General features: G+C 27.1%; 1 protein-coding gene across 3 annotated transcripts; it reads right to left on the bottom strand.

Moving 5' to 3' along the window:
• Positions 1-3,973: 3,973 nt before the first annotated feature.
• Positions 3,974-21,783, bottom strand: LOC145185726 (neuroepithelial cell-transforming gene 1 protein-like). 3 transcript variants are annotated; one of them, XM_090080541.1, is made up of 20 exons: positions 21,657-21,783; positions 21,347-21,455; positions 21,117-21,188; positions 20,961-21,008; positions 20,160-20,237; positions 17,729-17,827; positions 15,267-15,380; positions 14,940-15,014; positions 14,331-14,393; positions 14,137-14,233; positions 8,212-8,288; positions 8,019-8,126; positions 7,831-7,882; positions 7,636-7,694; positions 7,504-7,545; positions 5,629-5,685; positions 5,012-5,125; positions 4,633-4,722; positions 4,421-4,517; positions 3,974-4,234 (listed from the first exon to the last, which is right to left on the bottom strand). In XM_090080541.1, exons 1-20 carry the CDS (start codon positions 21,674-21,676, stop codon positions 4,029-4,031), a joined length of 1,677 nt encoding a protein of 558 aa, XP_089936667.1. In that variant the 5' UTR covers positions 21,677-21,783; the 3' UTR covers positions 3,974-4,028. The 3 variants fall into 3 exon arrangements, with proteins under 3 accessions (XP_089936667.1, XP_089936668.1, XP_089936669.1); XM_090080542.1 differs by having other exon boundaries at positions 21,661-21,732; XM_090080543.1 differs by lacking the exons at positions 17,729-17,827; positions 20,160-20,237; positions 20,961-21,008; ... (1 more) ...; positions 21,347-21,455; positions 21,657-21,783 and adding an exon at positions 17,096-17,286.
• Between the last annotated feature and the right edge of the window lie 709 nt (positions 21,784-22,492).

The raw sequence follows: 22,492 nt of genomic DNA, 5'->3' as shown, positions 1-22,492 counted from the left end.
TAATAATTCAGAGATTTAAAACTAAGAGAGCAGATTTCTTTCTCAAAAAGACTTCTAACTCAGAAAATTTCTTTCTCAACCCAAAAGTTATTTTAAAACCTAAAATAAATATGTGGAACTAAAAAAAATGTTGATAAATATTGTTTTGCTTTTTTCAAGTATTTATTTGCCAAGCAAGTGCTTTTGTGTTTGTAAGAATTCAAGAACGTTAAGGAATGGTTGAAGTCTCATGACTTTTGCAATTATGACTATAACATTTATAATTCAAGATAGATTTGTAACTTATTTATAATTTTTATTGAACATATTATACAATTAATTACAAACATAAAAAACAAATACAAAAACACTTTAAAATAAATGAAAAGAAACTTTTGGCGCACATAATACCATAGTGCCTTGCGACAGTTTTTGAAATTTAATACACGCATTTACACCTGCGTTTTGAATATTTTCACGTTGAATTTCTTATCAAGCGCAAATTGATTTTTGTTTTATTTTTAATGACTTTTTCTCAAATTTAATGTTTATTTAATTAAAACTTAAATTCATTATTAAACTTTTAAGTAAATTAACGTTAATTCAAGGTATATTTAACTTAACATGTTTTTGTACCCTATTCTTCCACTTTATGTTAATATGAAGATTTTTTGCTTAAACTTCAGTCCTTTGAGACGAGGAGGCCTATTCTTTACTAAATTCCAGAGTGAAGTCTGCCACATTAGGTTGTCAAGCACTTTGTATATATTGCAAAAAACATCTTTGATAAATACTTGTAGATTAAATGAGTTTATTAATACATATATAGAATGGTTTGTGTATGCATTAGTAAGCAACCAGCCTGTAAAAGCAATTGAGTAAAAAATACTTAAGTCAATATTTTAAATAATTATTTCATATATTTTAAAAATTTATACTGCTTACTTACACTTTAAAAAAAGCTCAACCTCACAATTACTATAACCTTATATTTATCGCTCATACAAATACATAAACACATGTATACATACATAACATACATACATACATACATACATACATACATACATACATACATACATACATACATACATACATACATACATACATACATACATACATACATACATGTATACACACATAGATACACATACATACATACATACATACATACATACATACATACATACATACATACATACATACATACATACATACATACATACATACATACATACATACATACATACATACACACATACATACATAACATAACATAACATATATTTATGACTTTAATGTTTAATAGTTGTATTGCATCAGAGCAGTTGAACATGTAAGTCATTAAATTTGTAAAAAAAAAAAAAACTTATTAAGAAGTTACAAATAAGCTAAAAAAAACATTGTTTACTTTACTTTTTTAAATATTTGAACTATGAACACCATTTTAATACGAAAGCATTGTTTAGAATGCAAACAAGCAAATAAATTCGTTTGCGTATTTTATAAACTTTTATTTTGCTGGTTTGCTGACTTTCCTGTAACAATGTTATAGCTATTTGGTAAACACAGAGCTATATGTATGTATACATGTATGTACGTGTGTGTGTGTGTGTTTATATATATATATATATATATATATATATATATATATATATATATATATATATATATATATATATATATATATATATATATATATGTATGTATACATGTATGTATGTGTGTGTTTATATATATATAATTTATTTACATAGCTGTTTTCTTGTTACCTCATACCTACCTATTTATCATTTATCAGAGTCCTGGAATAAATGAAACCTGACTAACGATAAAAATTCCAATCATGAACTTTACTAAATAAAATTAAATTAACTTCATTTAAGTAAATAAATTTAGTAAGTGGGAGACTGAAGGACGCATAGACATATTTAGTAATATAGAATCTCCGCCACTGCCTATAGAACAATTTAAAACTCAGTTCATTATATTATACGCACCAATAAAATTGAAGTATACGAAATAACCGGTTGAGATTGTTCTTGACCGTGTTTATCTCCGCGTTTTTCGATGTACTGATATTATGTCTATTTACTGTCACCTATATTCATTATGCTAAATTTGTAAATGTTAAATTGCACAAATAATTTTTATTTTTATAATCAGATTTTTTCATTTCAAGTTGTTAGATCATTTCATCAAAATAAATTAAAACAGATGATTTCGGCAGTACAAGGTTTTTATCCTCTTCAGAACTGACATTAAAAAGTCTGATAAAATTTGGATTTCTATAAAAGCCATGGTATACCCTCCTATACTAGCTGGTGTGCTAATACGTTAATTCTTTTTTTCCCTGAAATTTTAAGATAAAAGAGCGGGTGATTTTATGCAAGTTTTAGATTAAAGTAAAGCATTATACCTACACTTTAAACGGTTTGGAAAGGAAGATGTCGAAACCTGAAACTGATCCATAAATATTTCCCTCTTTTGCTGATTTATCTGTTACAGCTCTAACTAATCTTTTCCCATGTTTAGACCGATATAATGTAGTTTAGACCGAGATGATGAAATTTATCAAAATGTAATCAATAAAAGTTTTCACAACTTTCGAAGAGGTGATCAATACAAACCAAACTTTTTATCTTTTTTTTGTTCTCTACAACAGCTAACTGAAGTTAAGCTTTGTTATCAAATCATTTGTCATTGTACATTTAAACTTTGATGTTTTCATGAATAATATCCCAAGAGATTCCAATTAGTAATATTTAAAAAAAAAAAAAAAAAAAAAAGCAATAATAGCATGTTGGACTTAGAGATCTCACTAAATTTAATAAATGGTAGGCAAACTGCAGCAGGCCAAAAGCGGTTCTTTAGCTACTACAATTCAGCCCTTCCAATAATGACAAATCCATTTTTAACTTTTAAAATTCTTCATACTAACGAAATTACATTTTTTAATCAGTAGAACAAATTTCTAATATATCATCATTTTTGGAAAGCGTTAAGAAGCTCGCGAGCCGCAGTTTGCTGGTTACATTGCAGAAAATACGTCTATTAGATACTTGTTACTTATTTATTGTAGTAGAATAAAAAAAAAACATTCTGAAATATTATTAAAAGATAAATTCTTAAAGGAAATAATTTCTTAGCTTTGGTATTTCTCGAACAAATTAAGAAGCTTGTTTCTTATTTTAATCCAGTCAAAACAAGTCATAACTAACTAGATACCACTTTGTCAGCTGTTAATTTACCGACCCTTTTACGTTTACGCGAGAAAATTGTATCTGGAACCTTTCAAAAGTAAAGAGTTTTGCAGTTGATGGTTAGGATATCTTAATTTTAATAAAAATTGGACTTAGATGGTTTTTTTTGAACGACCACGAAATGCTTTTTAATAAAAGAACAGTTTAAAAAAAACCCTCTATTATAGTGAAAATAATTTCTTAACACTAAAAGTCATCTATGTAGCATATTTACATTAAGAACATTGTCTAAAAACGAAAATGATATATATATATATATATATATATATATATATATATATATATATATATATATATATATATATATATATATATATATATATATATATATATATATATGTATGTATGTATGTATGTATGTATGTATGTATGTATGTATGTATATATATACATACATACATACATACATACATACATACACGGCGGTACAAAACATACAAATAAAAATACAAAATTATTTGCGGGTGTGTGGCACAAGGTACAAAGTTTTCTATGATGAAAATATTGAAATTAAAATTTGATAATTTTTTTTCGAGAAAAAGTAAAAAAAATTCTTTACGTTTTAAAAGTTAGATACAACAGAGAATGAAAAATATGTTACGACACACAGCCCCATTGACATACAAAAAGCAAATTATTTTGGATTTCTGTTTCATACAAATTATATATATATAAGTTATAAGTTATTTAAAAATTAAATTATTTGACTCGAAGGAATCAGATGTTTTATAATAAAAAAAAAGGAGTTGATACCAAGGACAAGTCCAGCACGATGAATTAGACGCTTCACAATTCCGAAGCAAATGAAATGTTTATGCGGTCAACAATATCATTGTAACTCGATTTTACCTCAACATAATTATTTTCTTTAAGAAGGGATTGAAAAGAATTTAGCCATTGTTTTTTGTCATGTTGGTCATTGGCTTGTAAAATGATAGATTTATTTCTTCTTAAATCTAAATCTTTCGTAGAAACACGAATAGCATGCTTTGCTGGATAAAACAAAATTGAGTATAAACTTTTCTTCACTCTATATGCCACATCGCTTTTATACATATCGGATTGCTATTACATATGCCATATTATATCTACACGCACACATTGACACACACACACAGATGACACAATCGCTTATATTCATGGGACTAAAAGATAGTCTTTTTTGAACACATACTTACCAGTTGAATTCTTTGTAAGCGTGGTTCGAAAAGATCCTCCTAAACGATGCTCACCATCATTTAAGTCTGCAACTTTTAAATCAGCAACAGGTATAGGCTAAACATAATTGAGAGTATTGAAATCAGAAACAGGTACAGGCTAAAATAATTGAGAGTATTTAAAGAAAATAATGATTGTGTTGAGGATATCCGAAAGTGATAAGCAAACACACCTGTAAAAAGACATGATAACTTTTCACACCATTTCTAGTTATGATTCGAGTGCACAAGAAGATTGTATCAAACAAGAAAGCTTCAACTTTCTATAAAAACAAAAGTAGTAGTAGTAGTAGTAGTAGTAGTAGTAGTAGTAGTAGTAGTAGTAGTAGTAGTAGTAGTAGTAGTAGCAGCAGCAGCAGCAGTAGTAGTAACAATAATAGTAATAACAATAACAATAATATTATTATAATAACAGCAACAATAATAATTTAAAATTCATTAACATAAACTCATGCGTTAAATAAATAACAAACTTTAACACACAAGAAAAAAACTCATTTTTAAAGATTAAATATTTTGCACGCGTAAAAAAGAAATGAAATTTTCACTTACACTTCCACTCTTTGTTTTTAAACAACCATGACAAACGAGGGTCTGGGCTTCATTAAGCTGTGACTTGCATTCATTTTCGTCAAAAAAAGTCAGACGCTCTTTATAAAATGCACACTGAAAAAATAAATATGGATAAAATGTCATTTTTTACACTAACTTAATATTATTTGAAAGGCCCCTAATAATTCATAGTACTTGTAAAAATTACACTGGTCATTGAATAAGGTTTTTTTTTAAATTATAGATAAAATTAACTTCTGAGATCTGTTTTACTTGTTGTTTATGTAACTGTAACTCATTTAATAGTGGCACGTCATATTGCTGAAATATTGCCTAACTTAGTTCAATTGAATTTCAGCAACCGTTTATCCTTTTGATCAAGTCCCACTTAATCTTTTGACTAAGCCAAGTCTCTTGTTAAATCATTTAGCTCTTCTTGGACAAATTTATCTGTAGATTTTTGATACATATTTGAAATTAGTGTTCAAAATACTCTCTAGTTCACCTATTTAGTGTGTTGATGAAGAACCTTGTTGACCAGTGTTATCAACATATACAATACAGCAATGAAATCAAAGACATCAACTAAAAAAATTTTAAAAAAAAGGATTTCAAACCTTTGAAACGCCTGTTTTCTTATCAGCTTCTTTTATGATAGTTTCAATTTGTTTTATCTAAAGATTTTTTTTTTTAAAAAAAAAATATGAAAACTTTATTTGTTAACTACAACAAGTAGTAAAAACCTACAAAACCTAAGAACATGAGTACAGTATAAATTTTAAGCATAAAAACTAACTACAACAGATTCATTCAACTCAACATTACTAAATTTGCATTTACTCTTAATTCCTAAGTTTCACGATTCTTTGAATTTTCATAGTTTCACTATTAAAGTTGTAATAGTTATTATGTTAAATTGTGTTTTGTGTCAAGTGAACTGGGCTTTACATAAGACCCAGTGAACTGTGTTCACAGACAGAATGGGAAAACTAAAGGAGAGAGTGTAAAAGGATGATATGAAAAAAACCATGAACATTATATGATAATTGATGCTTATCTAACAAGTGGCGTTGAAGATAAAACTGAACATAGAATATTAGATGGGTTAAATAGGTTGCTCACCATTATCAGCACAGAAATTTAATAACTCCTATCAAATCAGCAATCAAATTAATTAAGAAACTAACAGAAGAGTTAAAAAACATCTTAAACTTGTACCAATTGTCATTGCTGAACAATAAAAATTTTATGAAAGGTGTTAAAAAGAGGGAGAAAATTTGCCTGAGTACATGGCAAGGTTACAAAAAAACTAATGAAACACTGTGAATTTAATGTTTTTTTTAAACTCAGGCTTTAACGGATAAAAATGTGTGTGTAGTTTGTGAAATCCTGATATTAAGAAGAAGTTTATTACTGGAAGAAATCTTGACTTTCAAAAATCAATTGATCTGTCCTCTAGTTTAGAAGAGGCAAACAACCAAAGATGTATTATCACAAATTTGCAGTCTTAAAAGTAAAACAGAAACCTTCATTAACAAATCAATAGACATTCAACTCAAAGTTCTAAAAATATCAAACAAAATATTCCACCATGGAAGTGTTACAGAATGTAATTTCAAGCTGACAAGGTGCAGTTATTACAATACTAAAGGACTTTTTGGATGCAGAAAATTATTCAAAGTTACAGAGAATTCACTGCAAAGTTGCCTGGCAAACAAATTGGACATGCATATCATAAAGATACAAATGGGTAAAACACACCAGCCAAAAAAGAAAAATTAAAAAGTTTCACCAATATATTTAAGGAAGGTACTTTATATTGTAGCCCTTAGTTAATCTTTATGCTAGCCACTGCTAAATTGACTTTTTGCCAATCTCATCTGATCACATTCAAGAAAAAATATAATGTTTTAAAATCAGCTCTTGAATAATGTCAATCAGGTCAATGCCCTAACACTGTAAACATGGGAAGTGAACTTCTTCCACATTATGATAAACAAGAGGAATTGTATTTGGAAAATAGAATTATTTTATGAGGACTACAGGTAGCATTGTTAGTCGATCATCAAGTTGAGATAATGAAAGAACTACACAGTGGTCATCCAAGAATGGTACACAAGAAAAGGATTGAGTAAAATTCTTGTTTGGTTTCCAAATATTGACCAACAAAAAGAAGAACTGAGAATTTGTAAAAAATGGAACAAATATGACAAAAAAATCCAACTAAGCATTTTTACAATTGTGGAATAGATCTACTTGACCATTCAACAGGATCCACATAAATGTCAACAATTACTAGATTGAAGTGGCTATGTTGAAAAACAAACATTTTCTATACAACCACATTAAGAAAATGGTTTTCTCAGTTAGAAATGCCAGCATATCATTGCACAGGACAAAATTATACAACAAATGATATTTACATAATAAATAAGAATTATGTTAATTTTTTACTATGTGAAATTGTAATAGTTATTGTGCTTTCAACTTACTGATCTATAAAGTAGTGGTTTATCAGGATCATCTTTTGGTGTCTACAAAAAAAATTGTGAACCAAAATTAGTGGTAAAAAAAATTAAAATAAGAAAATTATTGCAAATGCTGAGCTACCTATGAGTACTTACATATTTGTGAATATTCGAAAATAACATGGGATATTTAACTAATTTACTTCTCGGAGAATCTGAAGAATGAAATTGAAAAATAAGAAAATTAAAATGTTAAATTCTTTAAAATATTTGAAAATTTTTTATCAATTTATACAACCCAAATGATTACCACCATTCTCATATAACTTTGACTAAGTCAGACTTTCTTACCTAAAAATGACCATAAGTCCAACTTACGACTGAAAGGGGACTCTAGACATCGCTAAATCAAAGAAATTGAAAACTGATGTTTTAAAATTTTCAAATTAACAAAAATGACAAAAATACTAAACAAATTTTTGAAAGAAAAAATTTATTTTGAAACTACAAAAGATTTATTTTTGTATCCTCAGAAATACCTGTAAAAAATCTGCAAACTGTTTATTTTCTCTTATTTTTTCAAGCAAAGTCTCTTTTGTTTGTAATTGATTGGCGCAGTAAGATATATAGGGATGAAGTGTAGGTATCTAGATAAATGTAACCATAATTAATTTGGTTTAAAGAAATAAGAACTTTAAACTCATTTTACTTTTTTATTTATTTTGCAATTACCCAATCCATTAAAACTCTGCCAATACCATATACACCACCATCTTCACTCTTTATTGCATTGATGCGATGTAAAAGGTCTACAATTGGAAATAAAATTAAGAAATAGAAATTTAAGTAACTTTTTATCTCAAAAATATTTTTGTCATCTTTTAACATAATAACTTTTAGTAATTCTTTTAATGACATAATTAGAGAAATTACTAAAAACAAACTCAAAGTTTTGACAAATATAGAATTATTATTGGAGATTTAAAACCAATGGGTTTCTTCTTTTTCTTTAAAAAATATTGTTTATTTAAAAATTATATAAAAATACAGATAATATCAAAATACAGGGTGCATCAGCTATTTGAGAACATTGCGCAATGTCATAATTTCTTTATGTTACATTAATTTATTTTTTTTTTGCAGATAATTAAAAATGACAGATAATAAACTAACACAAGAAATTAAAAGACATGCTGTAATTGTAACATTAAATGCAGAGCATAGCGGTTTATAAATCACACAATTTCTTAAAGTCACCCGATCTTTTGTTTTTAAAGTTTGCAAGGAGTTAGAAGAAAATGATGGTGATTGAAATCAAGCTGCTAAATGTAAAAAGCACAAGCAACTGTCAGACACGACTAGAACACCTGAATTTACTCATAAAGTTCAGAATATCTTTGACAAGAGCCCCCAAAAGTCAGTGAGGTCCATCGCAAAAGACCTGGATATTTCAGAAGCCACAATTCGAAGGACTGTTCATGAAAATCTTTGCTACAAGCCTTATGTGATGAGGAGAGGGCAGTTTATGTCCGAGACCACCAAAGAGAATCATTTGATAAAGTCCAAGAGGCTGCTAAACAAACTGAAACATCCTGCTGAGCAAGGCATGCTTTGGTTTTTTTCAGATGAGAAAAACTTTGATCAAGATTAAAAAGTAAACAGAAGAAATGACAGATGGCTGTGTGATGACCTTGCAAAATTCCAACAGTTATGCACACAAAATTACCTGCAACTGTTATGGTTTTGGGGGTTGTTAGCAATGAAAGACATGTGATGCCATCACAATTCTTTCTGCAAGGGCTAAGAGTCACTTTTGCTGCTTACATTTAAGTCTTGGGTAATGTGGTTAAGCCTTGGATCAATAGAGTAAGAAATGAAAGGCCCTACATTTTTCAACAAGACTCTGCACTAGCACATAAGGCTCGAAATACTCAGGAGTGGTTGGTAGACCATTTTTATAATCACATCACTCCAAACTTGTGGCCTCCAAACTCTCTAGACCTGAATCCATTGGATTATTATGAGTGGGGCATCATTGAGAGATCTTAATAAACATCCCCACAACACTAAAGATTCTCTGAAAGAATCCATTGTCCGAGTAATGGACAACATTGATGAGGGCCATCTCAAGCGCCCTTGCAGTTGATTTAGGCCTCGAATCAAAGCTGTTATTAAAGTAGAGGGGGATTTCATTGAATGAAATTATTAAGCAATACTTTATCTTATATTATTTATATAATTGATTTTGATTAAAAATATTTTCTATCTGACTTTTTATCATTTATAAAAAATTAAAAATGTTCTCAAATAGCTGACACACCCTGTATTTGTCATTGTGATGGATGCTATCAGATTTATAAGATATCCATTATTGCTAATTAAAACAAGTAAGGAAGCAGTATTTGCTAGAGGGTGTCTCAAAAAAAATTTTCAAAACTGTTGAGCCTTACCTTTCCAAAAATTTCACACAAAATCTTGTCAAAAGTGAATAAGATGGCATATTTCAACAGTCACAAATCTCATTTTGTTTGAGCTTCAGGTGCAAAAATTGCCATTTCCTTTTACATTTTCATATGCTGTGTGTAAGGGACATGTTTCAAAGTAATCATTTGACATGTATTTTCCTAAATACAGTGGACCAAAAATAGTTCCATAATCATCTGTTTGACAATCATTTCAAAGAATGTACTTATTTACTATTACTGACCTTAAAATTCCATTTGCAATAAATATTCATTGACATCATTTTGTTTTGAATTGCATACAACATTTTAACAGAAGAAACACTTAGGTAATGTGTATTTTATTTCCGGTTAGTTTCATGGACATTTAAGCATGAAGTTCATTCAGAAAGTAGGCTACCACACAGTTATTCAATTTGTTTAAAAATTATGCTTTTTTTAAGTAGAGTTTGCTTTCTGTTTACACTTACATTTTCTATCATGTACATTATTGTTATCACCACTCTCCATGTAACTTGCATAATGTACATTCCTATTATTATCTATAATGAAAAAAGACAACTTTTTAAATTTAAATACGGAACCTGGTTTCCCGCGTGTACAGTTAACTGGTGCTTGACAACAATCAGGCTGATATGTGTAATTTTATTAATTGTACAGGCAGTTATGGAAATGTTAATCAAATGCTATTGGAATGTGTTTCAATAATTTTGCCTCAAACACTGGTAAGTTCATGACAGCTAGTGAATTTCTACAGAAATTCAATTGGACAAAAAATATACTGCTTGCTATTTTTAAAAAAAAGGTGCTCTTTTCTGTTGTATCTACAGTCTGCTTTGGGTCTTTATCAGAGATTCTTATATTAGAAAGATTTAGAGAAAAGTGATTCTTATATGAGAAAGATTTAGAGAGAAGCCGAGCAAACTTAACCACCATGAGGCAGAACTTCAAGGAACTTCTATTTGTAACAGCACCTGATGAACTTAACTCATTTATCCACAATCAGTTGAGGACACAAATATGAGGATTACAAGGAGTTTCTTAACCCTGCAGCTTGCATATAGGTATTAACATGTATGTAACATTTGAAAGCCTGGAGCAATTTATTGAGCTCACTGGATGGTAAAGGCCATTTTTATTTTCAAGATGGAGCTGATTCTTGGAAGCGATGAAACTGTTTTCAAGCTGACTGCTGGTGAATGGCAAGTACTGCAACAATTTAACTGATTTGTTGTGTTTGTGTATATTCAGTAGTGGTTTACAAGCACACATGCTGTGGAATGATATGCTGCTAGTGAATGATATGCTGCTAGTGAATGATATGCTGCTAATAAGCAGGTTTCAGACATTTGACAATGAAGCAATTAAAAATGCTGACCTGAAGGTGATGATACAACATTCTTTCTACCTTAGCTGTGAATTTGGTACACTGGCTTTATTTTAAATGATGAGAAAGTCCAGCTTGTAAAAATTATCACTCCAGACCATGGCTCACATTTGCTAACAAGCATCTCAGATCTTGACAACAGATCATAAACATTTTTTGAGGACACAAATAAATTACAGTTTCATACAGAACCCACTGGTTGGTTGACCAGTAGCATTGTCATTAATTGATGCTATGGCCAAAGTCAGCAAGCTGGTGTGTCAACATTGTTAAACTTATCCAAAATTTCAATTCAATGAAATTTTGGATACTAAGATGAGACACGCAGAAGCAGTATTTTCTGAAAATTGTGGAGGATCACAATAAAACTTTCAAAAAGTGCAATTTAAAGGAACTAAGCGATTAGATTTTGCAGACTGAAATGTAAAAAGACAAAAACTAGTTTTTATACTCCATCTTATTTTTTAGTTATTGGACTGAAAAAAGTTAAATCCATGCAAGCTTGAATTTTTAGTTGAGTTTGAACTTAGCCACTTAACTTTTGCATATTTTACAAGCAAACTAAAAGTTTTACTGCAATAGAAATTATTGTTGAAATGTGTTATTATTATATTCTTATTCACTTTTAACAAGATTTAGCATCTCAGTTTAACATGACCTTCACATGGGCCACCCTTAAGTTAATACAGATAAGAAAAATATTTATGCATATGTTCATAACTTACCCAAAGGATACTTTTTTAGGGTTGAGACTTAACAACTTTGAAAATTTTTTTTGGGACACCTTTATCTGTTACAATAGAAAAGTAGCAATCTTTGCAATAAGACAGTAAATTCAATTATTTCTGTAATCAATCAATAGATAGTAATATCAAAAAACTGATTCATCAAACAGATTTTTTTTTCTTTAACTTCAGAATTTTTCTTGAAATTATTTTTTTTTTAAAAAAAGATATTATAACTCAGCATAGAATTTTCTTCCTGTAAAATCATTCTTTGGCATTTTTTAATTTTTGCATTTTTTAAAGGCCAGAACACGTTGTTTTATTTCAAACTTTTAAAACGCTTTATTTCAAAACTTGATTTCTATGATATTTTTTGACAAAACCTGTTTAATTTCCACAATTTGCTGAATAATATTATCTTTTACTATCATTAAATACTGTTGCAGTCTGGTGGAAGTAATAGGTAGTGATGGGAATCTTTTATATCATTTACTGACATTTCTTATCAAACATGTTTCATTGATCTCTTTTTTTTTTCACTAAAAAACTGGAAAAAACTTGCTCTTTTACTCAGAAGTACTAAGTTCAGAAAAAAAGGCAATTTGAGCCTTAATCTATACTTGATCAAGCATTTGTGGATGGTAATGAGGGTAAAAGATTGATGCTTGTGTTGTCAACTTATTAACTACAATGACAGTATTTAGCTTTTTGTGACTAATCTAAAAGCTGCAGAACATTCTAATACATCTGATTTATGATTATTCTAATTTAAATTTACTCAATATATATTTGTTATCTTTTTATGTTTGTAGTTTTTTTATGTTTGTTATCTTTTTATACATTTGTTATCTTTTTATACATTTGTTCTCATATATACCCAACAGAATTGAGGTAAACTTATTCTATATCTTTTTATACATTTGTTCTCATATATACCCAACAGAATTGAGGTAAACTTATTCTATAAATGTCTCTAGTAAAGATAAGATACTGAAAGTGTAAAAATTTAAGCTGAATCAGCAACAATTGAAACTCTTCCACTCAATATGCCTCATGAACTGGCCCTGAGCTATTAATCTGTTTGAAGATATATAACAGGAATATTTTTCAGTAGAAAAAGCTAATTTTTATACTAGTATCTAAAGTTCTTTAAAAGTTTAATTTCTATTATTTTTTTAAAACAATTAACAAAAAATGCAATTAAACAATCCTTCATTAAAAAGATAAAATAAAATACACAATTACTTTTCGAATTTGATTGGTTTTTGGGAAAGTCTTTACAAAATCTTTTGAATATCCTTGACCTTTTGGAACCAGTTTTCGAAATTTTCAAGCAAAGTTACTATTGAACTCAATTGAAACCAATAAAAAAACTATCAAGAAATTGTTTCCGATTACATGGTTGAATAAAACTAAACAAGAAAATTTCTATGCTGAATTATAATTAAACATAAATGGTTGTTTTTTTTTTTTTGGATTCAAATATTTAAAGTAAAGAATTTTTTTTTGTGTAAAAATGTTTATCCATCGCAATGATTAACTACGATGACAGTATTTAGCTTTTTTGTGTTAAATTTCCTGTTCATTTTGATAATGTGAAGTAGAAACTTATGTTTAGAAAAGACAAAAACATAAGTAAACAGAGCTTCCAATCAGAATGCAATATCTGCCTCTATTAAGTTATGTTTTCTGAACACAAAGCTTCCAATCAGAAAGTTTCTTCTTAAGTAAAGTTGTTAGAAGAGTTATTAGTAAAATTATTTTCTAGATCATCAAAATTAATAGACTTATGAAGAAAAAGGAGACTTGCAACTATCAAAGAATTTAAATAAAGTTTAACTACACCCTGGTTACAGTATGATAAAGACCAAAATAAACTTATAAACAAATTGGTAATAAATGCTTTTAAGATCATGAATGTTGCAAACAGAAAAAAAAGAGATTGCCAATTTTGCTAATTTTTATGCAACCCAATATTCAAATAAACCCAATAGAAAAATTCAAAAAAAATAAAAAAAATTCAAAAAAATAAAAAAATTCAAAAAAAGTACAAAAAAAAAACAAAGAAATACAAAAGAGGTACCTTCATGCAGTGGCAGCAAAGCTTGTATACTCCCAAATATACTTGTTAATTCATTCTTATCTAACAGCCTTAGCTTTGACACTGGATTGAAATATACCTGATAGAAATTAAACAGAGTTAAACACCATAATTACCAAAGCAATTAATCTTAGTACAACCATTATCTTAATATTTTATTATTTTTAAATTCAAACCTCTTGAAGCAACTTTAAATCTTCAATTAAATCACTTTCACCACAAAAAAGTTCATAAATAGCCTAAAATTTTCAATTATATATATATATATATATATATATATATATATATATATATATATATATATATATATATATATATATATATATATATATATATATATATATATTTGAAATATTCTGTTAAATTTATGCACCTATATACATACATACATACATACATACATACATACATACATACATACATACATACATACATACATACATACATACATACATACATACATACATACATACATACATCCATCCATCCATACATACATACATACATACATACATACATACATACATACATACATACATACATACATACATACATACATACATACATACATACCTACGTATGTATGTATGTATGTATGTATGTATGTATGTATGTATGTATGTATGTATGTATGTATGTATGTATGTATGTATGTATGTATGTATGTATGTATGTATGTATGTATGTATGTATGTATGTATATAGGTGCATAAATTTAACAGAATATTTCAAACTTAATTTTTTGAAAAGATCTTAATGTTTTCTAGAAAATACAAATCAATAACCTCTTGTCTCTTGATTTGCTGAGGTGTCCAATCACTAATGTCTCTTTCTTGAGATCCCAAAGATTCCACCCACAACTGTTTACAAAAAAAAAAATCAAACTTATTCTTTATCAGGATAATGACAAATTAAAGAAACAAAAACAAAAAGTTAAAATAAAAATTGTTCCAAAACTTAAATCAGAGGGAAATTTCCTTTTTAACTTTCTTTTCATTTAAAGTAAAAAATTTAGAAATAAAAATGAAAATATTACTTCAAACATTTAAATAGACTTTTAATAATTGAACACAGTTTTTCTGCATAAACATAATGGTATAAAGTTAGAAAACCTTAGAACTTCTACGTCTTGTTGGTGTAGGACATTGCTTATATTTTTTTAGTGCAGAATGTGTTACTGATACATTCTGAGCTGCAGTATTAGGTAAATGTAGGCTTGATGATCGCTAAATATAAGTAGTTAAAATTTTACTCATTTCAAATATTTTTTACATGCTGCTAAAAATATTATCATAAATATTATCTATTGTCTTATTAACATTGTCACTTTATCAACATTTTAGCTTTGACAATTCTTCTAATCAGCATTACTTATCATCTCATGAATACTGCTTAATCTCATCATTTCATTAATGATATTTGCTATATCATCAGCAATATTTATTATCTTATCAACATAACTTACATTAGGCACATTTTTTAACAGAGAAAAGTGCTTAATGATAAACAAGTGATAAGAAATAAGTATTATAGATAGAAACCACATTATGGTTGACATTTCTGAAAAACAAAGAGATCAACAGGACAAAGAAAGTCTTTCTTAGAGACCAGCTGAAAACCAGGAAGAGGACCCTATGAGGTAAAATGTATCAAATTTCTGGAAGAGAAGATCAATTTTTATTGATATTGGACGGTCTCCTGCTGATTGAGAATGACTTAACCATATTTCATAGCTCTAATGGTAGCACAAATGATGAAAAAGCAGATAGTAACTTTGATATGGAAATCTACTTTCAACATGACTAAAGAACATTGAGAACATAAAAATTTTATTCAAGTTCTAAAAAATCCCAAAGCTTTATTCTATTTTTATTTTCTTTTTCCAAGGACATAAAAGCATTACAGAAGATAAAAAGGTTTGAAGAATAAATCTTATTGGTGCTCAAGCTGTTGTTACATCCGTAATTTATGACACTAGGTTGCTAGTTACTTTAGTAAAGAGAAGTCTTCCAGGTTTTGGTTTAAACAAGTTCAATGTTTTAACTCAAAAGTTTTTCTAATTTTTAGTTAATGTTAAATAGTTTAATAAATGAGAACTACTTATAATGAAATCAACTTATTTTTGATTTTTTCAAATTTTTTTTTGAAATGTTTCAGCTTTCATTTTAAAAACTCATTTAAGAATTAAAAGTTAGTGACACAAGCAAATTTGTTAAAGTTATTTAAGGCTCCTATAAGGGTGAACTTTCAAGGCTCCTACAAGAGAATTAATGGGAAAAGTTTTTTTTTCTACTCTATATTTCTTGATTTTTTTTTTTTTTTGAATAACCCTAAACAGCAATTTTAAAAAATGATTATAACATAATAAAAATGATATGCGTTTGAACTATATGTGGCCTTTTTATTTTTGCAAAAGTCATTCACTTGATACTTTGGACATAATACACGAAAACAAAAAAAAATAAATCTCAAAACAAAAAAACTTTTTTTTGTTTTTTTAAAAAATTAAAACTTTATTATGCTTATTCAAAAATATCACCATGATAATAAGATGCATGAAAAACGTCATGAACATAATTTTTTATAATCCATTTTGAATGCTTTTAGCTATAAAAAAAAACTCAAGAATTAAAAAAAAAACACAGAAGAAAGAAATTCTCCATGAATGACATCACAATGACATCATTTACAACTTTTACCACTTTAATATCAATCACAATGAAGAGTAAAGGAAAAATATATAAAAAAAAAAAAAAAAAAAAAAAAAAAAAGTTTAGTCTTTTTAATATTGTAAACTTTTTTAAAACTTTTATTTTTAGTGAAGTTGCTTTTTTTAAATGTAAGAGTGTGCTACTTGCTGTAAAAATTAAAGCAAATATGCTTCAATAAATTTATCGGAACAACAATTTCATTACTTCCAATATAAAATACAAAAGATTACCTCTTTGTTTCTTAGTCCGCCTAACTTGTCTTCACCAAAAAACATTTTTTAGGCATTTAAAATAAGTTGTTACCAGATTTTAAGTTTAACACTTGATACTTGCTCTAAGAACTCTTTTTAACACATCTACTAAAAGATGTCGACGGACAAAAGTAAATAACATAAAAGCTTCAAGCTTTGAACAATGGAAAATGTTCAAATAGATAATTAAATAGTTTGGAAAGCAAACCAGAACATAATTGTACTGATATAAGCCAGAATAATGAAGTGATAAGCAAGCATTATAATGGGATAGGAATAAAGAGTATGACTGAAAATATTTAAAGGATAATTTTTCAATGAAATTAAAATGCTGATTAAAAGTCATAAAGGATTTCTGATTCCTAAAAAATTAAATATGTAGTTTATACTTTTTTTAAAAAAATTTTTTTTTATTTTAAGTAAAATATATTACCAAATGAAGATAAAAGCATAACATAAATGCTTTTCCCTATTTTTAAAATTAGTATTCTAAAAGTCTCAAATGTTTAGAATAAATCTCTAATGGTCATTATAAAACTCAAAATGGTCAGTGTAAACAATTTTATTTAAACCAAGGAACAAGTTTTTTAAAAATTAAAAATAATTCCAAACCTGCACTGGACATCCTTTTGACTTTTTTAGAGAACTTGGAGAAAATCCTTTTGCAATATCAGCAACCCTGGTGCTAAACCTTTTTTTTGGTGCCTTTTGCTAAAGAGGTAATAAAACAAATTTACTCCTTAGGTTCTTGTGTGAGACTATTTCTATTTTTGTTTTTATAAAATTATAAATACAAAAAGAGTTTAAGGTCAAGTTAATCCAAGTCTGAACGGCTTAAAAGAGCTTACTACAAACACGAAAAAAGTCAAACAATAAATAAATCCAACTTATAAGATTTTGCAAGGTTACACACTAAGAAAGATTTAAATGAAATAAAGATTAGATAAATAAAAAACTTATCAGTATATTGCTGATAAATTAACAATAAAGAATAGAAAATAGTAAATGTCGCCAATAGTGCAGTATAAAAGATAAAGAAGGAAGATAGGTGCTGAATGGTTTCAGGTTTATGGATAAAAGATAAGATTGTGGCAGGCAGAGATTATCCCTTTAAAAAAAGCATTGATGTTTTGAAATATATTTTCTGTCTTGTATCAAATTGTTTAAAATGAAACATTGTACATAGTGTTCTCTTTGTATACTGCACAATTCTGGAGTTAAGTGAAACAGATTAAAATGTAAACTTTTTTTTGCTAGATGTATAAAGTGAAAAATTAGACAGTTTTATAATTCCTTCTTATGGAACAGAATTCATAAGTCTATGAATCGTTATAATCATTTTTGATACGCCAATAAAAAATTAGTTTGATGGGTTTTAAGATAATTAAGTAATTAGCATAAATTAGCATAAATGATTTTGATTTTGTTGATTATTTTTCATTGGTAGTTCAATAAGTGACAATTCAAACTGAAAATTGATAATCTAAAATATTTGCCAAAATAGCATTTTTGTATTGCATTTAAGTTATAAACGCTCATTAAGTTAGATCCAATTAGGCAAACAGCTAGTGCCTATTTCAGAGAAATATTCTTATGTTATTCTAAGAAATATACTCTTAAGTTGTGATATTTGATATCACAATCTCCAAATAATATTTTTTAATGGAGAATAGTTTGAAAAAATCACTTGAGAATTTTTTTGAAATTTTGAGGAAAGTAAGATTTTGTAATTATTACTAAAAATTATTGACTTTAGATATCTTAAATTGCACAACAACTTTAATTATTTTTTTTACTAATTGCACTTGTATTAAGTTGTATTAAATGCCTTAAGTTTTGCAACTAAAATCCACTAAACTTTTTTCTTTTCATTGCCTAAACTTTTTGTTTTTCATAAATTAAATAAATTATATATCAGGATGTACCCTATACTAACCATAACAAAATTAAAAATAGCAAAAGTTAACTGTGATTTTAACTACACATTGCAGCAAAAACTTGAACACAGAAACTAAACATTGCAGCAAAAACTTGAGAGGGTAAAAAAGTATAATTACCAATTAAGACAAGTTTACACACTAAAAATCCTGGCTATCATTTTCTTTCTTTTTTTTTTTTTAATTTATAGGAAAGCATAAAATAAACTAAGCTTTCAAAGCAAAATTGGATGTTTTGCATAAAATTATACAAAATCCATATTTTCTAAAAATATAAAATACAAATATTGTTTTTAATAGCAAGAGAAATTCCTGAAGAAATGTTGAAAGCAAATATTGTTAATTAAATATAGGGATTTTTAGAAATCAATTATGATTACATTAAACAATTTTGTTAAATGAATTTTTCATACATTCCATTACCTTTAAATAGCTTTAAAACTTTTTTTTTTTTTAATATAATTGTTTGTAACATCTTAACTCAATAATTTTTTTAATTAAAAATACTAGCTTAAAAGCAAATTAGTCAACAATAAACAACTTTGACAGAACTAGTCTTCTAAAACTAAACAATATTGGAATTTCTGGATAGATTTGCTGGATAGATTTGAAAATTTACTAAAAATCACAGAATAACTTTAAAGTTTGTAAATAAAATGTTCAGTTGAAATCCTTAAAAATAAAAAATACTAGTGATTCTTTTATGAACAACACCAAAAAACTTGTAGGTTGATTTTATGATTCTAAAAGCTACTTGTTGCTATAAAGTAAATCTTTTTAATGTTGTAGCTATTATTTCTTATTTAATTTTATTATAAGTTTGATTCACTTTGATGAAGTTAGAAGAAACATAAGAAAATTCAAACAAAAATTTTTCAGTAAATAAATAGTAAAAATTTCTACTCTTGATACAAATAAATTATATTTATTTACATAACTTTTATCTAGTTATAGTGAGTTACTCAATTGAAATGATATAGTAATTAGAACTATTTAAAAATAAAGCTTTGTAAAAAAACCCAATTTATAATTTACAGTTTTTAGTTTAGATTTTTATTGTACAATAACTTGACTACAAGTAAAAACATGGTAAATATATTGATTACCTGGTTTTCTTTATCTCCTTCAGCAATCACAGCAGTTATATTACTTGTGGTGGACTTCAACCTTTTCATGGGAGTTGGCTGAAAAAATTTTACATAATATATAACCTTACATACATCTTGCATTAACAACCTGACTGAAATGTTTATTTATATATCTTTTGAACATTGAGCTTCAATGATGGAATCAAATAAATATTAATCAGTAGTTAAAAACTTATGAAGCAAATATATACATAAATCTTTTAATATCATCAAATCTGTAACCAACAGTTTTTACAGTGATACTATAAGTTTCAAGAAACTTTCTCAAAAAAAAAAAAAAAAGCTGTACAAAAAAAAATTAAATTGAATTTTATTATGTTAAATTGTTTTATTATTTTTAAGACATCTCATGAATTCTCTTTCATGTGATGCAGTTCTAATAAACATTAACTCCCACATTTCAATCTATTGTAAAGATTGAAGTAGAAAACATAATCCTATAAATATTTTATAATCTCAAGAACAAATAAAAATTCTAATGACCAAAATTAATTTTTTCAAATACAAATTCAACAAAATTTACAATAATATATTTTCCTATTAGTGAGAATCTAAAGAATATTGGTTTTAGAGCCAACATTTTTTACAAATATAGCGCAACACAACAGTAGTTTGGCTTATACGAAAATTTTAAGTATAAAAACTAAATTAATTTCTTTGTAAAAGCTTTTTAAACACATTACATAATTTTATAATTTTATATATAGCAATTAAAACAAAGTTTTTAAACTTATAAAATGAAGATCAATTAAATCTTACCATGATATTTTCAAGACTAGTCAATGATAGGGTACTATTGCGCATTCTCTAAGTAGAAAGTTAAAAAATATGTATTTAGTCTGTAATTATATAACTTATATAAATAAAGTTAAAAAAAACAGCAATTTACCATATAAAACAAAATTTAAAAAATACCTTAAGTGACCGCTCTGAAAGCTTCATATTATCTTGACTTCTACATAATTTGATCTTGGGTTTGTGATTTGGCTGGTAAAATCAGCAATAAAATTGAAAAAATAAAAATATCACCATCTATCAATAAATATAATTCTGATCTTAATTTCATACAATTATACTACCTGTACAATCCTTTTCTTTAAAATTTGAATACAATGTAAAATTGCATTATACAAAAATAAATTTACCACTGCTGGTTTATTGAAGATCTCTGCTCCACATAAGTTCATGTCTTGAATACTTGTGCTTGCAATGCTTTCATCACTTTTTTGAATACGAGGAGATCTTCGGAGGAATCTGTATAGAAAAGTAACACAACAACCAACTTATTTTTAAGATGCACAAGAAGTAATAATATTGCATACAATAATTTCTGCAAAACTGATAAGAAAAAAAAGCTTGATACCCAGCTGTTGTAAAAAATTAGCAATATTCATTATATACATACTTTTTATGAAAAAACAAAAATAATAAGAAAAAACAAAAAAACCAAGGTACTTAAATCTCTTTGTACTCATGATTAACTTTTATATTATTCTTCTGAGGTATAGAAAATTAAACTACAACCTATATAAAAAAAATAGAAATTAAAATTTTTATTATGAAGGTAAGAGGAAGAAGTAGAAAGTAGTTATCTTTTTGTAGCAGTTCTTATACAAAAACTTAAAAGAGCACTTCCAATATTCAATATCAATATTGATATAATTTGTGTTAAGGATGTTACAAAAAACACAGGTCATTGGAAATATTAATTTACTAATAAAATGTAATTCACTAATAAAATTCACTAATAAAATGCAATGACCAAATTAAGATAAAGAAAAGACAAAAGAAAATTATAAGAAATAAACTAATAACATAATAAAAGTATAAGTTTACAAAAATTTACAAGTAACAGCCATAAAGCAGACTTTTAAAAGAGATAAAAACAAAGGTCAAATAGTCAAGCGTAACTTTTTAGGTAGAAATGATGGAGTGACTTTAAGAATAGATTGCTGGACCTAAGGATAAAATTTGTTTTTAGAGTGTACAGAAGAGTGTTCCAAAAAAGGATATAGTGGTATGTAATGAAATTTATTCCAAGTTTAGTTGTCTGTTTTGGTGGGATAGTTAAGTTATTATAAGTGACTGATATCAGGTTATGCCCACACGTTGTTCTAGTATTAAAGTAATATGAAATATGGTAGGAAGGAGACCGTGTTGTTGATCCCAGACAAATTACACAATTTAGACAATTTAGCTAAGTTTCAATATAAAATTGAAATTAAACTAAATGAACAGATAGACTTTCTTAAGACTTAAAGGGACCTTCTTAAATCTTAGAGTCTAGGTCA

This window comes from Hydra viridissima, unplaced genomic scaffold (genome assembly GCF_058129835.1).
Source record: "Hydra viridissima isolate aposymbiotic clone 2 unplaced genomic scaffold, HvirCarnegie_v1 scaffold_2, whole genome shotgun sequence".
NCBI classification, from domain to species: Eukaryota; Metazoa; Cnidaria; class Hydrozoa; order Anthoathecata; family Hydridae; genus Hydra; species Hydra viridissima.
This window is presented reverse-complemented; position numbering and strand designations above follow the sequence as displayed.

What these genes read in the sequence shown, in the direction of transcription:
- LOC145185726 (XM_090080541.1), bottom strand. Translation starts at nt 21,676, where the DNA reads ATGAGTACAAAGAGATTTAA. An exon ending in AAGGAGATAAAGAAAACCAG is followed by an intron (nt 17,828 to 20,159) that starts GTAATCAATATA and finishes TTACCTCTTTAG; the next exon opens with CAAAAGGCACCAAAAAAAAG. An exon ending in GGACTTATGGTCATTTTTAG is followed by an intron (nt 7,695 to 7,830) that starts GTAAGAAAGTCT and finishes TTCATTCTTCAG; the next exon opens with ATTCTCCGAGAAGTAAATTA.